This window comes from Bombus affinis, unplaced genomic scaffold (genome assembly GCF_024516045.1).
Source record: "Bombus affinis isolate iyBomAffi1 unplaced genomic scaffold, iyBomAffi1.2 ctg00000059.1, whole genome shotgun sequence".
Classification (NCBI taxonomy): domain Eukaryota; kingdom Metazoa; phylum Arthropoda; class Insecta; order Hymenoptera; family Apidae; genus Bombus; species Bombus affinis.
The window spans coordinates 1750962-1764623 of NW_026108820.1; the positions used below are offsets into that span (position 1 = coordinate 1750962).

The window sequence follows — 13662 nt, forward strand, 5'->3', positions numbered from 1 at the left end:
CAAACTCAAACCAACAGCAAACAACACACTTCAACACCCACAATAGGTTCACAATACTTGAATCCACAAACGACGCCATGGAATTCGCAGGCCCGCCACCAAACCAACAAGCACAGAGAAGCCCTCCTCCCCCACCAATATTTGTTAATGATGTCATCGACATCCAGACAATGACCAAGTCCTTAGAGAGAGATATCTCCAAGGAGGACTATAACCTGAAGATAGCCAACAATCAAGTAAAAATCCTGCCGACAAATCCAGAAGCTTACAGGAAGCTCACCAAAACACTCAGGGCCCTGAACGCCAACTTCCACACCTACCAACTCAAAGAAGAAAGACCTTTTCGGGTGGTGCTACGAAACATCCACCACTCCGCAGACATCGACGAACTAAAAATAGAACTATCGAAACTCGGCCACGAAGTCACCAATGTCAGCAATATAAGGCACAGAGTTACAAAAGACCCGCTATCCCTATTTTTCATTGATTTAAAACAGAAACCAAACAACAAGGAAATCTACAGTATCAGTCGCCTAATGAACGCCATCGTTAAATTCGAACCACCGCAAACCAAAAAGGAGATAGTCCAATGCAAAAGGTGCCAAAGATATGGGCACACACAGAAATACTGCAACCACACCTTCCGCTGCGTCAAATGTGCAGGTACTCACCCCACCGACCAATGCAGGAAATCACCGGAAACCCCAGCGAAGTGCATCCACTGTCAAGGTGATCATCCTGCCAACTACAAAGGCTGCTCAGCCTACAAAACCCTGTACTCAAGCAAATACCCCAAACTCAGAACAAAAGAGGAAAATTACCAAACACCCAGCACGCCGAAATCCACCGTAATCCCAATCCCCCCAACCAATCAAACACCCAGCCCTATCAAACTCACCACTCCCTCAAACTCCTATGCCCAAGCGGTACAAGGCACTCAAAATACACCAAATAGCCACAGGGATCCTCCCCAAAATAGTGCCCCCACCTCACCTAACACAGACAACGTCTCTAGACTGGAAAAGCTAATAGAGAAACAATCAGAACAAATAAACAATTTGCTATCGCTATTAACACACATAATGGAAAAATTAATACGCCCAGACACAAAATAAAGCCAAGACGCATAGCTCTGTGGAACGCCAATGGTCTAGCGCAACGCAAACTTGAGCTAGAACTCTTCCTAAAACACCAGCTAATCGACATAATGCTCATATCTGAAACCCACTTCACCGACAAAAACTACCTGAACATAAACGGATACAAGTTCTACCATACCCAACACCCCAGCGGAAAGGCCCACGGCGGCACCGGAATCATAATCAAAGCAAACATCAAGCACTACGAACTTCCACCATTCCAGAAAGACTACCTCCAAGCAACAAACGTAGCAATAGAAGACTATCATGGTACAATCACCACCTCAGCTGTATACTGCCCTCCCAGACACTCCATCGCCAAAGAAGACTTCGACCACTTCCTGGACACCCTGGGCAACACATACATAGCCGGAGGAGACTATAACGCTAAACACACCCAATGGGGTAGCAGACTGGTTACAGTAAGAGGCAAAAACCTCCTCAACAGCATAATAACCAACAACCTCAACTACCTTACCACATACGAACCCACACACTGGCCCACCGACACAAACAAAATACCCGATCTCCTTGATTTCTTCATAACCAAAAATATCTCGCCAAGACACGTCCAAATCAATTCCTCGGCCGATCTCTCCTCTGATCATTCCCCCGTGATAGTAACAGTCAGTTCAACTATTATCGAGAATACACCTAATGGCTCCATTCATAACCAACACACCAACTGGCAGCTCTTTAGAGAAGTCTTTACCCGCACAACTTCAGCCTCAACCTCACTAAAAACCAATGACGAAATCGAAGCAGCCACGGAATACCTAAATGCGAGCATAATAAACGCTATCCGCGTCTCCACACCGGCAAAAACGTCCATCAGCAATCACGAATACCCCCAGTACTTATTAAAAAAAATAGCAGAAAAACGTAGACTAAGAAGGATATGGCAGACCCACAGAACACCGGAGGACAAACGCAAACTAAACAACGCAACTAGAAAACTATCCAAAACCATAAAGAACTACAATAACGACCGTTTTCACAAATATCTCGCCAGCCTGTCCCCCACAGCCGACTCAAACTACTCACTATGGAAAGCCTCCAGGAAACTCACGCGCCCCCCACAAATAATACCTCCAATCCGCCGCCCGCAGGGTGGATGGGCGCGTAGCCCTATAGAAAAAGCCAACCTATTTGCTAAACACTTGACTGAAGTATTCCAACCCCATTCCTCCATAGCTGCAGCAGACGTCACCGAATACCTGCACACTCCCTTCCAAATGTCCCCTCCTATCCAACCCTTCACTTCTGCAGAGATCATAGAAGCAATCAGTCGCCTAAACCCCAAGAAAGCAGCAGGTCACGACCTAATAGGAAATAAAGCAATCAAGGAACTCCCCATAAAAGGGATCGCACTCATCGCATCAATCTTTAACGCCATCCTCCGCCTTGAACACTTTCCTAAGGCGTGGAAAATCTCACTAATCACTCTCATCCCCAAACCAGGTAAACCAATATATGAAGCCAGCTCCTATCGCCCAATCAGTCTCTTACCTACCCTTTCTAAACTATTCGAGAGGATGCTCACGAATCGTCTCCTTCCACTCCTAGAAGAATTGAAAACTCTCCCAGATCACCAATTCGGCTTCCGAAAACAACACTCAACAGTAGAGCAAATCCACCGCATAACCCACATAATCAGCCAAACCCTCGAAAAGAAAAAATACTGCTCAGCCGTATTCCTAGACATCCAACAGGCATTTGATAAAGTATGGCATGAAGGGCTACTCTACAAGCTTAAAAAAATCCTACCCCACCCGTACTACTCCATCTTAAAATCCTACCTTACCAACAGACAATTCATAGTTAAATGTCTAGGCGCCACTTCCGCAACATTCCAAATAGAATCCGGCATACCGCAAGGTAGTGTCCTCGGACCCCTACTATTCTCCATCTACACTGCCGACTTACCCATATCAAACGAGGTAACAATAGCATCATTTGCCGACGACACAGCACTATTAGCTACCCACGCAGACCCGGCAATTGCCTCATCCACTCTCCAGCGAAGTCTCGACTCCATGGAAAAGTGGTTCCAAAAATGGGGTTTTAAAATAAACGAAAAAAAATCCTCCCATGTAACCTTCACGCTCCGAAAACAAACCTGCCCCCAGGTCACCATTAACAACACAATAATCCCAAGCAAGGACTCCGTAAGATACCTGGGCATGACCCTGGACAGGAGGCTAACTTGGAAAAAACATATCTCGGAAAAAACAAAGCAACTAAAGGAAAAACTAAGAAAATTCTATTGGCTCACGGGCCGACGCTCCAAACTAAACATACAGAACAAAATAACCCTCTACAAGGCCGTAATAAAACCTGTCTGGACCTACGGAATCCAACTATGGGGAACAGCAAGTAACTCCAACATTGAAATACTCCAACGCTTCCAATCGAAAACGCCAAGATCCCTATTAAATGCACCCTGGTATGTTACCAACGAAACAATCCACCGAGACCTCAAGATACCTACAGTCAAAGATGAAATACACAAGTCCAGAAGCAGATATAGCACAAGAGTCAACAACCACCACAACCCACTAGTCACCCAACTACTGGACACGACGGACCAGATCCGCAGACTAAAAAGAAAATACCCTCTAGATTAAATCCTTAGTTTCTACTAGAACCAACAATATAAAACTATTATAATCCATGTCATTGTACCACGCCAAATTAAGTTACTGAAAATTCTCAACGAGAATTGATTGTAAATATTCTAATAAATAAAAAAAAAAAAAAAAAAAAAAAAAATATACAGGTACACGTGATACACGTGTAACGATATTACAATATTACATTATATTATACTACAGGATGGGAGGGGATGGACCGGGAGGGGAGGGGAGGGGTGTTCTGTGGGATTAGTATAGTATTCGTATATCTATTTACATATTTACATATTTACACTTAATTCAGTGGGCGTTGCCGTTTTGTGGTTCTTTATCTTGTTTTTTGTTATGGGTTCCGTATCCACCAATATTTTTTTGTGTTCTTTCTGTGTTTGTCTTCTGTATCCTTTTGGGGGAGGGCCATGTTGTATCTCCACCTAGTGTCTGCAGTACGGCTATCTAGGTTTTCCTCGTATTGAATAGATTTCATTCCTATTTTCCTTTGCATATGATAAATTATGGGTATGTTGTTTTGGTCTTGGAGATAGTTTCTTTCGTCTAGGTATAGAAAGGCTTCGGGGGGGATGTAGCCTGTTAACAGAGTGTTTTTGAAGTATGCGTCGTTTGCGTATAAGCAGCCGAAGATTAGGCTGTTTTCTTTGATCTTCGCGGCTTGCGAGAAGTGATTTCTCGTTAGTTTTAGGATGTGACAGTCGATGCGGTGGATGTTGGCTAAGTCGTATATTTTTTTGTTTTTTACGTATTTTCTGTATCCGCTGTGTTCAGATCTGTAAATGCTCAGGCAAGCTCTGATGCATTTTCTTTCAAATATACGAATTTTTTCCATTATTGACGCTGGTATGTTGTACCATATTGGACAGCCGTAGGTTATAATGGGTCTTATTAGCGATTGGTAGCACATGATTTTTACTTTGCTATCGAGAAGTCTGGAATAAAACAGCCTTTTTGTATTCCAAAAAGCTTTGCTGGCTTTGGAGAGTTGGATTTCGATGTGTTGCTTGTAATTTAGTTTTTCATCTATGTTTATTCCTAGGTATTTTACGCAATTTTTGTGTGGTATGAGGTTCTCTTCGTTTGCTTTTTCTTTTAGGCGGAATTTCCTGATTTGTTCCCTTTCTGCTGGGCCGATTTTGCTTGTCATGGGTCTGAATAGTATGGTTTCGCATTTGCTTGCGTTAATTTTTAGTTTCCATGTATGATAGTAATCGCTGATTTTGTTAAAGAGTTCTTGCAGTTCTGTTCTTATCGTTTTGGTTTTGCGGCCTGTTACGTAGATGATTAGGTCATCCGCGAAGGCTATGGAGCGTTTATGTGTGGATGTGTTGAGGTTAAAGAGGTTTAGTAAGTCGTTATTGTAGATGCTGAAGAGTAGCGGGGAATTTACTGTTCCTTGTTGCAGGCCGTTCTCTATGGAGAATTCTTTGCTTGAAGTGTGCGAGCCGTCGGTCATTATGAACGTTTTGTTTGTTATCATGTCCCATACTATTTTGATTAGGTATTCGGGGAAGTTCTTTTTAATTATTTTATAAATGAGCCCTGGGATCCAGACGGTGTCGAAGGCTTTTTCGATGTCTATTAGGCAGGCGGCTACTCGTTGATTTGCGTTAAGTGCCCAGCAGATATCCGACGTAAGTTTGTTTATTGCGTGGATTGTGGAGTGTTTGTGGCGGAAGCCGAATTGGTTTTCCGGGATTATCTCATTTTTTGAGCAGAAGGCTGCTAGGGGGTTGTTTATGATCATTTCGTATACTTTGCTTATGTTGGGGAGGAGGCTTATGGGTCGCAGGTTTGCAGGTGATGAGCCGTCTTTATTTTTTTTTTGTAATGGCTATGAGTTTGGCTTTTTTCCATTTTTGGGGGAAGTACGTGTTGTTTAGTGCGTTATTAAACAGTACTGTGTAGTACCATTTTATTTTGTTTGGTAGGCGTTTGAGCGAGATGTTTGGAATGCCATCGAAGCCGGCGGATTTTTTGTTGTTTAGCGTGGAGAAGATTGTACTTAGTTGATTGAAGTTTGTAAAGTAGTTTATTTCTGGGTCGGGCTGTTTGGGGTCGTCCGATGTGTTTTCGTTTGAGAATGTGCAGACTGTTTTGTTTAGCGCTATGTCTTGTTTTATTTTATTTTTTAGTATGTTTGTTTCGGCGATGATAATTCTGTTTAATTGTTCTCGGCCCATGTGTTCGTTTTGTGTGTGAGTTTTGGCGAAGTGGGTGCCGATAATGTCTAGTTTTTCCGTTGTTTTTGATATTATGAAGTTGCCCTCTGTGTCTTTGTTGGTGTTGTGTATCTCGATGCCTGCTTCTTGGATGAGGGAGGCTTTTTCTGGAGGCAGTTTGAGGGGCGGGATGGAGTTTTGTTCCTTTGGTCTGAAAATTTGATTTATCTGCGGGAACTTGCTAGCAGAGTCTTTTTGGAGATATTTTTTATTTTATTTGTCCAGTATTGATTTATAGAGTTTGCGAATTCTTGTTTTAGTTGTGATTTTATTTCGTGTAGCAGGTACTTTAGGAATTCTATGTCTTCTCTTTTGTCGTAAGAGTAGTTGTGTCTTAGGTTGTTTAATTTCGATAGTATGTAACTTTTATCTCGTTGTAGTTTTTTTATTCTATAGTTTATATATGGCTCGCAGGAGTCTTTTTTTTTTAAATGTCGGTACGGATTCTTGTATATGTTTTTCTATTTCGTCTATGAACGAGTCGATTTGTCTGTCTGTTAGGTTGACATTGTTGTAGATTTTTAGGTCGCAGTTCTGTTCGAGCAGGTTTTGGAACTTTTTCCAGTATGTCTTTTTATAGTTGAACCTGGGTGTTTCGGTCTGCGTTTCGAGTGTTAGGTAGTCGGATGTGTTTTTGCTTATCTGAAATACTATGGCGTTATGGTCGCTGTCGTAGTCTATGGTTTTGAGAGTGTTATTTGGTCGTAAGTTTTGGAATTTTATTCGGGCGTCTGCTAGGCATATGTCTAGGTAGGAGCGTCCTTTTGGGTAAGAGGGTAGCTCGGAGCCATAGAGGTTTGTTTTGTAGAAAATGCTTTTATTGTCTAGCCAGGTTCTGACGGAGTTTCCTCTCGTGTTGTTTGTTTCGCTTTTCCAGCTGGTATGTTTAGCGTTAAGGTCACCGGCTATTATGTAGTAGTTTTCCTGTTTGTCGAGCTGTAAAAGTTGGAAGAGATCGTCGAATTCGTCGTTAAATTGATTCTGGTTTCCGTGGGCTGCGTAGGCTGCGGAGATAAATAAGTTTTCCTTATTGTTTATTTTTATTTTTATGATCGTCGTCTCTAGGATTTTGAATTTTGTTATTTTGTCGTTTTGTATTGTTTTGAACTTCAGGGGGTTTTTTATGAGGATTGCCGTTCCTCCTCCTTGGGTAGCGTTTGGTCTGTCGTGTCTTATTATAGAGTAGTTTTTGTATTGCACTTTATGTCTATAGTTCAGTTTGGTTTCTGAGATAAGTACTATGTCGGGGGTTTCTTTCTTAATTAGTGTTAGCATGCTGTATCTTTTTTGGTTTGAGATTAGTGAGTTGGCGTTTATTGAGATGATTTTCAGATGTTTAACTTTTATCTGGTTTATTTTTTGCTGTGATTGGTGGACGGGTGGGATTTGGCTAATCTTCGTCTATATTTTCGATGATGTTGAAGATGGAATCGATTCTTTCTTCATGTGTATTTAGTGCTTTTTTTATTTCGTTTAGTTGTGTTTGTTGTTCGCTTAGAGCTTTTAGAATGCTTTTTTTGAAGTCTTCAATGACATTTATTATGCTTATTTGGGGTGAGTCTATTGTTGGGTTGGGGTTTTGTTTGACTTGTGCCGCTATGTTTGTTACTTGTGGGCTTGTCTCGTTTATACTTGTTCTTTGTTTTACTATGTCCGCGAATTTTAGCTCGGGGACGTACTTACGGCTTATTTTGGCGATTCTTTCGGCTTTTGCTGTTTTTGCTTTGATGATTTTTTCATTAATCTTTTTGGGTAATTCGACGAGTTTTGGGCATCCTTTGTATGATGCAGGATGTCCGTAGTTTTTGCAGTTTACGCAGTAGATTTTTTCTTTGCTTATTGCTGCTTCTTTTTTTATTTTGCACTCGCCTGGCCCGTGCGGTTCAGTGCATTTTACACAGCGATAGTTTAGATTACAGTTTTGTGCTGTGTGGCCTATTCGCTGGCATTTGTAGCACTGCGTGATATCGTTTTTTTTAATTTTTTTCCATGCTATTTTTAGATAGTTAAGTCTGTTTATTTTTAGTAGGTTCCCAATGTTGCTATCGGGGGAGACTTGAATTATATAGATTGGGAGCAATGTGTTGTTCTCCCTTGATTTTCTTGTTGTGAATCGAGTCACTTTGGTGAAATTAACTTCTTCTATTTTCAGGGCTTTTAGGTCTTCTAGTATTTCCGCTTCTGTGTAGCTGTTTCCTAGCCCTTTTAGTAGGTACGTGTGGGGTTTTTGAGATTTTGGGGTATATGTGAAATAGGCCGTGTTGGCTGCGGTCAGTATTTTTTTTGCATTCGCGTAGTCATTTATGTTTTGAAGATAAAGCACGTGCTTACCTGAATGGATTCTTTTGATATGGAAATTCTTGATTTTGAGGGAATTTTCCATGAGTGCTATTGTGTCTTTTGGGTCTTGTAATGTTATGTTGATGGGGGGTGGCCTGGCCCCATTTGCTGATGTGGGGGGGGGGTCTGCCTGGTCTTCAGCGGGGTGGCTGGGTGGCAGGCCCTTATGAGTTTGGTTTTTCAGTAATGTTGAAGGATGTGGTGTTGTTTTTTTTTGGCGGAGCGGTGGGGGGGGGGGGTGCTTGTCCGGACGGTATAGCTTTTGCTTGTGGTTATTGGTGACGTGTCCGGGGGAGTGGGCTGTCTGGTTGCCTTTTCCCTTAATACGTCGTTTTTTTTTAATGTTTTCGATAATGGTTTCATGCGGTTGCGGTGTGCAGGGGTCTTGGGCTTGGAGGGCTTCGAATCTGTTTTTTAATGTGATTGCCATTGGTTGAGGTTGTGGGCTTCTTTTTTGTTTCATATTTTCGTTTTTATCGTCGTGCTCTTCTTGTGAGTCGCTTTCTTCTCCTTTTAAATTTTCTTGTTTTGTGTTTATTTTGTTCCTGGTTACCAGGTTTGGGGGCGGATTGAGTTTCCGCGTCTTTTGTGTAGCAGTTCTTATGCTGCTATCTTTAATTATTTGTTGTTTTTCTATTTTTCTTTTGATTCCTTTTTTTGACGAGCTTATGGCGGGTTCTGCCTCCTTGGTTTCGATTTCATTCCTTTCTTCTTCTATTTTTAAATTGTTTGTAGAGAGGTTGATGTTATCATTATTTTTTCACTGTTTAGCACTCTTTTTGTTTTTCTTTTTTTTTTTGCTCTCTCACTGTCTACTGTGCACTGTATAGCTTGCCGCGCTCACTGTTAGGGCCTACGCCTGTTTATCCCTTAGGGCCGAGAGGTCCGACCTGCTCGGAGGATTACGGTCAACTGAGAGTATGTACGTATGAAAGTGCAGAGAGTGAAACTGAAAAACAACCTTTTATAACTAGCGAGAATGTGAGACAATTGAGAGATAGAGATAAGATCAAGCGAACCGATTTTTATGGTAACCCAGTAACGTACGTAGCGAAAAAATTACCAGTGGATTTTAACGAAACGATGAGATCCGAAAAGAAAGAAATTATGTGGCTAAAGAAAATATTTCTCGAATGCAAAATAGAGATATTTAAGTATACGCTATGTGTAGATAATACTAGTGTCGTAAAATTAATTAAGAATCCTGAATTCCATCAAAGAAGTAAGCATATTGATATAAGATACCACTTTTTGCGAGATTTATACAATAGAGGCGAAATTGATGTAACATATGTAACAAGCGAAGAGCAACTGGCAGATATATGTACAAAAGCGTTGCCAAAACCAAGATTTGAATATTTAAGACAAAAGTTAGGTTTGAAAAATAAAAAAGATGTTAAGAGGTAATTGCTTATAGAGATGTAGAGTTTTTAGGGAGGGTGTCGACGTGACTATCACTTCTAATATAAAAAAAAAAAACTCTACATGATCTGTTTAGTCTTCTCGTAGTTTTTTTAGTAATAAATTAATTTGAATGGAAAAGAGAAAGGCAGTTGGCAAATGTATTTGTGAACACATTGACAAAATCAAGGTTCAGATATTTACGACGAGAGTTAGAAAATATTCAGATATAATTGTTTGTTGGGATGTAGAGTTTTAGGGAGGGTGTTGAAGTGTTCACCACTTCTAGGAAAACTCCACATCTGGTCTTTTTAGCTTTCTCAAGCGCTGAAGCCATCGACAGCATATAAACAAAAGAATAGCAGGGAGGCAGACCATAAACGGTAGACAGGCGACGTTGGCTTCGGGGTTCTCAGTCATAAAGTAACACTGCTAGCGTGCGGATCTGGACCAGCTCAAATTGTATTCCTGTATTTCATTATTAAGTCAAATATATACTTTGTATCTTACACTTTATCCACGCGTTTTTTTCTCTTTATATACTGAATAACCTCAACAATTTTAGCCGTTCTATCTCCGCTAGTTTGCAGACTAAGAAGAACCGAGTTTAAAGTTGACGAACTTCTATACGATCGTGCGAAGTTAAGATTTGAAAGAACCAAATATTCGTTGCTCTCCAGGTATACAATTTTCATCGTATTATTTATTATTTTATTCTTTGTAACTTATAATTATTTACACATCATATCGTTCTTTATAACAATGTACGCATACGTGGATTCATCAATTACTTTTTTTTCTTCTTTTTTAGGTGGAGTTAGAACAATTATTAATTAGGCGAAAATTAACAGTTAAAATTACGGACGAATCGAGTCGCTATGGTTTTCATTCCTTGTTCGTCAGGAGCCTCGCTAAGGAAGCACGTCTTCGTCGGTGAAGCTTATAGCATGGTCGCGAAGAAGCTTATTTTTCAATTGGAATCATAAATTATTAAGCAATAACATAGAAATTTGCTTCATCCCGCGCTCAATCGCCAGGGACGTGTCGTAAACTCGGTATCTCCGCAGGGTAATTTGGAATTATATTACAGCGGTACAAGTTGCCGAACTTCCTCACCCGCACAGATATCGTGATCTTCTCGGAAAACTAACATCTCGTGTTAGTTCAAGTAGCGTCCCATCTTTGCCAGTAGAAGGCGCGCCAAGAGCACGTGAAAGGCTGGTCATGACACTCGCGGCATTCACACCTCGAACACAGAAAAAGATACTTGTTAACGTTCAAGCGGTTCAGATATTGTTCAATTTTCGCGCGACACAAACGTTGTTCAAACTTGGAACGCTACAGGCATTTTTCAACTCTGTTACGAGCAAACTTATACATATTCATTGAAGACATACGAAAGAATACGCGCTGTATTCGTTATCATGCGTTTTTTTTTATTAGAGTTCAGACTTTTATGGATCGTCATTATTGGAACAGCAAGCGTTCAGTTCTGTTCTTCCCTACGTACTCATAATCTTGGCTGATAACCGCCATTCGCTATATACATCGTTGGTATCGACGTCAAAGGATTAACACAGACAAATACACAATCCATACAATCCGATTTGATTGATGTTAGATCTTGCATCAAACAGATCTCTATATAAACAGATAATTTCTGATTCTAAACATTTGTATTACGTTCATCTAATTATTAGGATATTAGATATATTATAAAGGAAGATATTATGTATTAAATAATCTGCCTCTTCTTCCGCTTTGAAATCCTCTACAAACGCCTTTTATAGTCGTTCAACTTTTCAGCTCACAGAAAAGAACATTACGCGTATTCCTAGCAATCGCCCAAAGACTCGAACGTGTGCTTCGATAAAGCTCGCTTAACTTTCATCGACACATCGATAACTTTGCGTTCCAAGATGTTATTACGCCCTAGAATCCCTAACATAATTTTAGAACCAGAATTTCTGTGCAAAACAATTCCATCGCTTTGTCACGCTTAACGGCTCAATCATCGAAACATGTATCATAACGCACGAATTATGATAAAAAAGAAACTGTCTTTCGAATAAAAGCAATCCGTTTGCCAGGTGCGCTTAAGTATGTACAGGACGTCGACGGAGCAAGTGTACGAAATACAGCCGCTGGAGGGTAACAGTTCCGCTCAACGTCACACTCAACAGCCGAAACAATAACGATTCTCTGAAACGCCTACTCCGTCGGTTTCGCCGACATCTTCTCTCCGAAAGCGCGTCTCGGAACTGCCAAGAGCCGCGAGTGCATCCGTTTCCGGCGCTGCGGGCATTGTCTGCTCTAATACGGATCTGATATCGATCCTAAGCTCGTTAGCGTGTTCCGCGACGGAAATCAACCGATGCGGCGAGGAAGCGCCGAGTTCGCGGGACGATAGCAAATCAAACTGGCCCGGAAAAACGACCGAACAGAAAGGAAGTCGATCGAAGAGCTTCCGTTCCAACAGCTTCGACGTGTCGACATTGCACGGAGCTAAAAGTAAGCTTAGCGGATCCTCGAAAGCCGCTATTTCGACCTTTATGACACCGTCGAATTGGTTCACGAAGAGACACCAACCGATGTCGAAGAAGCCGGAAGATTTGGTAACGGCCAGTTTAAGTCTCAAGTTCGATAAATCGAAGGTAGTGAAGGCGGTGAAGGAAACGTTGGGTAAAAAGTCCCCTAATAGCGAGGTCAAACACAAAGTCGTATGGGACAACACTAGTGGAACCAAAGTGGACGCTCAGGTAAGTTGTATTTCTCGTTACGATATCGTTTCTTGTTTAAGAGCCATCGTAGGTGAAAGGAGGAATGAAAAAGAAAATCGTAAATCGTAAAATTTCTTCCAGAGAATGCACTTTATCGTAAAAATTAATAAAGTCAACAACAACATGAAATTAAATAATTGTTGTTTGATATTCTGTATTATCGATATAGGTGAAACGCGGAGAAGATAATTTGCAATCATTGCGGACAATATCGCAGTGACATTATTATCAATCGGTAATATTAAAGATAATATTCATATGGGATGAAAACAGAGCGTCAAAAGTGGTTATTTTTCGATCTTCTTGCGAAGGGAAAATTCCTGCAAAATGTTTAAGAACGGCTCTCAACAAGGAATAAAAAATGTTATTACAGTTCCATTTTCGTGTTCGTTTTTTTTCTACATGATCCATGTGAAATAATTCTTCAGATGCTCTGCTGGTAAATGAATCGACGTTTGTAATAGAGGAAATATGAAGTACAGCGAGATCGTTGTTGACTATTGTTCTACACCGATATCGACAAAATAATTCTTCGACAACTCTATTGATAAATCAATTGTAGTTTGAAATCAGACGAATCTGAAGTAACATCAGTTTGTTGCTACGAGAACAATAGCCACTAACGATCTCGCAGTAATTCGGATTCGTTCGATTTTAAACTTCAATTGTTTTATCGACAGAATCTCTGAATAATTATTTTGCTGGTAAATCCTGCTGGTATATCGATTAGAGTTTGGAATCGAGCAAATACGAAGTACAAGATGGCTATTGTTCTCACGTAGCAACAGTCTGATAGTATTTCAGATTCGCTTGATTTCAAACTTAGTTCCCTTGGTTTAATTACTGATTTATCAGCTGGATCAAAATTTAAAGAAAATGAAGATCAAGTGTAGCGCGTAAGTTTGATCTCTGCTTAATTTTTTCATCTCTACACTCATCTTATCTTCCTCGCTTTTAGGTCTGCGATGTCGTCCATAATGTCCAACCGAAGATTGTGCGTACTTCCTCTACCGCTCGGTGGTGCGGACATTCTAGACTCTGGGTCTCGACGATTCGGCAATATTCTGGTCACGCCTCCAAGAGGAAAACCGGCGATTGATTCGCGACGATTACGGCCAAACAAAGTCGGTGACAC

At 40.9% G+C, this 13662-nt stretch overlaps 2 protein-coding genes across 2 annotated transcripts in view; one reads left to right on the forward strand and one right to left on the reverse strand.

The window, feature by feature from the left end:
- Positions 1-10430: 10430 nt before the first annotated feature.
- Positions 10431-13662, reverse strand: part of LOC126926830 (A disintegrin and metalloproteinase with thrombospondin motifs 3-like) — a 305556-nt gene continuing 302324 nt past the window's right edge. Inside the window, exon 5 of the mRNA XM_050743221.1 lies at positions 10431-10993. Coding sequence (XP_050599178.1) covers positions 10912-10993 — 82 coding nt within the window. The 3' untranslated portion in view covers positions 10431-10911. The remainder of the gene's footprint in view (positions 10994-13662) is intronic.
- Positions 12295-13634, forward strand: LOC126926826 (uncharacterized). The gene is made up of 2 exons (XM_050743216.1): positions 12295-12506; positions 13486-13634. Exons 1-2 carry the CDS (start codon positions 12300-12302, stop codon positions 13624-13626), a joined length of 348 nt encoding a protein of 115 aa, XP_050599173.1. The 5' UTR covers positions 12295-12299; the 3' UTR covers positions 13627-13634.

Bases quoted from the DNA above. Each gene is read 5' to 3' on its own strand.
- LOC126926826 (XM_050743216.1), top strand. From the start codon at position 12,300: ATGACACCGTCGAATTGGTTCACGAAGAGACACCAACCGATGTCGAAG. The intron at 12,507-13,485 runs GTAAGTTGTATT...CCTCGCTTTTAG, and splicing joins GAACCAAAGTGGACGCTCAG to GTCTGCGATGTCGTCCATAA.